The 3,157-nt window shown below is 56.9% G+C and overlaps 1 protein-coding gene across 1 annotated transcript in view; it reads right to left on the reverse strand.

Moving 5' to 3' along the window:
* KLK1 (kallikrein 1) overlaps window positions 1-2,814 on the reverse strand; it is a 6,528-nt gene extending 3,714 nt beyond the window's left edge. The window contains exons 1-2 of the mRNA XM_006897282.1: window positions 2,769-2,814; window positions 673-826 (exon numbers count right to left, since the gene is read on the reverse strand). Of these exons, the coding sequence (XP_006897344.1) occupies window positions 673-826; window positions 2,769-2,814 (200 nt within the window). The remainder of the gene's footprint in view (window positions 1-672; window positions 827-2,768) is intronic.
* Between the last annotated feature and the right edge of the window lie 343 nt (window positions 2,815-3,157).

Here is a 3,157-nt window from a genome sequence, read left to right on the forward strand (position 1 = left end):
GAGGGGCAGGACAGAGGTGGGAGGGGCAGGTGGAGGAGGTGGGGCCCTGCCTGAGAGCAGCTCAGCTGCAGTTGGGACAGTTGTGCTCTGCAGCACGTGGGGCCTGGCCTGCAGCCCAAGGTCTAGGTCCCCCCTTTCCTCTCCAGCCACGCTCCCCTCCTCCTACCTGGCCCCAGCTCACACGAGCCCTCCCTCGTGTCTCCCCACAGTAGGATTGTCCTGGAGCGTAGAGCTGGGGGCAGAGGGACATGAGAGCCTCCCCCCACTCACCCACAGGTTCTGGGCTAATCGTCCTCTCTAAGGTCCATCTAAGGCCACCCTGAGGGTTATGTGTTCAGAAGTGATGAGGAAGGGAGAGAGAGAGACAGAGATGGGGGTGGCGAGATCCCGAGATGGACAGATAATGAAAAAGACAGACAAGGGGAGAGAGAAGAGAGAGGGAGCTGGAGACCAAAACATGGTCACACACAGAGAGACTTAGGCAGTGACAGAGACATGGAGGAGAGACCGGAGAGGACTGGTCTGGAGCAGTCACACTCAATTCTGTGTCTCTCACGGTGATGGGGACCCCCACCCCCATTCCTCTACTGCTCAGCAGCATCCCAGAGCAGCGCCTGCTCATTCCAGGAGCCCAGGCTGTTCCCATGCCCAGCCCCCTCTGCCTCTACTCACTCGCTTTTGCAGTGGGCAGCTGTGAGCACCCACTTGGGGTCTATCAGGACGCCCCCACACTCATGCTTGTTGTAACTGTACAGAGACACCTGCCAGGGATGTTGGTTCTTGCACGGCCAGCCTCCGATGATCCTGGACTGGATAGGGTTGGCACCTGTGGGGAGGGTGCTGGGTCAGGCCAGGCGGGCTCAGGAGAGGAAAGCTATGCTGTTGAGATTGGAAGGGGACCTCAAGGGTGAGGACTAGAGCTGGACGTGGGCAGGGCGGGTTGAGAGGCCAATGATTCAGTGCACTGAGAGAATGCACTGAGATGCCCACGCGGGAAGGAGTGCAGCTTGGTGACGTGCCAGACTGGGAAGAAGCAAGGTGGTCTGGTAGCATCTGGGGAGTTTTTCAGGAGTCACGGGATCAAGATTTGGGGACCAGATGTCAGGAATTAGGCTTCCTGACATCTGACATGCCATGGAGAGCTGACAGCTGGGTGGAAAGACCTTATGGTCTGAAAGCAGAGCCGAGCCCAGGTTTCTGGGGGGCTGGGGGGAGCTCACAGTGGTAGGTGGAGCTGGCGGTGGGCAGGGGGTTAGCAGTTCTGGAGTCTCAGAATGGGACAAGATGGAGTGGTTTCCGAGACAGGAGGGGGTTCCAGGGACAAGAATCCAGGAACAAGATCTCCAGCAGAGAAGATGGGAGCTGAGAGAGGAAGGATGGGCAGGTTTATGGGGTCCCAGGCTGAGGAAACAAAATCCCTGTGGGCTATTGGGGTTCTAATTAGAACGCAGATTCCGAGAGTTATGGCCAGAATGAGCAGCACAATTTGGGAGTCACTTCGGAATCCCTGGAGAGGGGAGAGCTCGGAAACTTGAGTCTAGGTCAAAGGACAAGAACATTTAGGATTAAGTAGTAGGAAAAGGATCCTGGAGGTTTCGGGGTCCTATGCTAAGAAGCTGGGCCGCAATCCCAAAGGCACGCGCTTCAAATCCACCAGCTGCTCTGCTGGAGAAGGGCCGGCAGTCTCCTCCCAAGCGGTTAACTTGTTTGTGAAAATCCGCCGGATCAGCTGTGGGTTGGTTCCAACTCGATGGCACACAACAACATGACCCCAGAATGGAATTCTAAGAGGAAGAAAGGCCCCTCAAGGACAGAGCTGGGGTCAAGCCCTGGAGGAGATAAGGCAGAATCAAGAGATGGTGGTTCTGACATGGGCTGAGGGAGGGGGACTCTTTCTGGAGGAGAAAGGGGTGGTGGTGCGAAGGGAGGGAATATGGGTTCTCTTGTGGTGGGAGATGGAGGGAAAGGCTGTCAGGAGAGAGGAGGGAACCTGTTATGTATGTGCAGGTTCCTGGAATCACATATTTCACCTTGAAGGTATGAGGAGCTTGGGACTCAAAAGCAAGAAAAGAAACTTTCAGATAGGATTAAAGCTGAGGGGAGGCTGGGATGTCCATAAATAAGAGGATTTTATTGGGGGATTGTGAGAGGCGAGGAAGAAGGTGTTGGATGGAGGGGGGTCTGAGGTGGAAAAGGAGGGGGAGTTTGCAGAACCCTATACAAAGATGGAAACCCATATGGAGTCACAGGCCAGATACTCTGGGAAGAATCAGAGTTGTTTAGTGGAATTTGAGAATCCTGGGAATCAGAATGTAGGGAGTCTGGATAGGCAACACCATTGAGAGCTGACAACTGGTTGAGGAACATCAGGGGTTCATGTGGGATTTGGGGAATCAGGAGCAAGACCACTGAGCCACAGATCTAGGGGGCAAGAGAGGATAATTAGGGTGTCAGGCACAGGTGGGGGGGTTGGGGGAGCCTTGGCAAAGTTGGAGCCTCCAGAGAGACAATGTGAGGCTTCACCACGTGGTCAGGGAGCTGTCTGGAGAAGAGAGTGCGTTTAGGGGTTCCTGGGAGGGAGAAGGGACCCAATGTGGGATTGGGAACTGGGAGGAGGGGCTGGGTGAGAGGAAAGGAGCTGGCGTGTGGGTCTGTGTGGACTGTGGGCTGGAGGGATGGGGCTGGGGTGCTGGGTGGGAAAGAATGGGGAGCCACACAAGTGTCAAGGCCCGCTCACCCTACCCACCCTCACATGCACCCCGTCTCACCAGTGTCCCCCAGGGACAGGGCAAGGCCCAGAGCCAGGAACCACATGGTGACAGAAGTGTCCAGGACCAGGTAGCAGGTGAGCTGGGAGCCTCCCTCGGCAGCCTTTAAAAGTCCTCATCCCCTAGGGCCCCACCCCTTCCCTGCTGGCACCAGCTGCTTCCTAGGCCCTGCCCAGGCTTCTGGGGCCTGGACACCCCCCTCCTGACCCCCAGGGCTGTGCAAGGGGCGGGAGAACTAGCACCTGTTGTCCTGAGGGACCTGGATCCCTTGGAGACATTCCCAGGGCTGAGACCGGACCAGGCAGGGCCTGTCGCTCCTGGGGAAAGAGCCACTGAGGAGGGGCTGAGGTGGGGACGGAGATGGACTGGAAGGTCACTGATCTCCAAGT

This window comes from Elephantulus edwardii, unplaced genomic scaffold (assembly GCF_000299155.1).
Source record: "Elephantulus edwardii isolate Elephantulus edwardi_28Jun2011 unplaced genomic scaffold, EleEdw1.0 scaffold00208, whole genome shotgun sequence".
NCBI classification, from domain to species: Eukaryota; Metazoa; Chordata; class Mammalia; order Macroscelidea; family Macroscelididae; genus Elephantulus; species Elephantulus edwardii.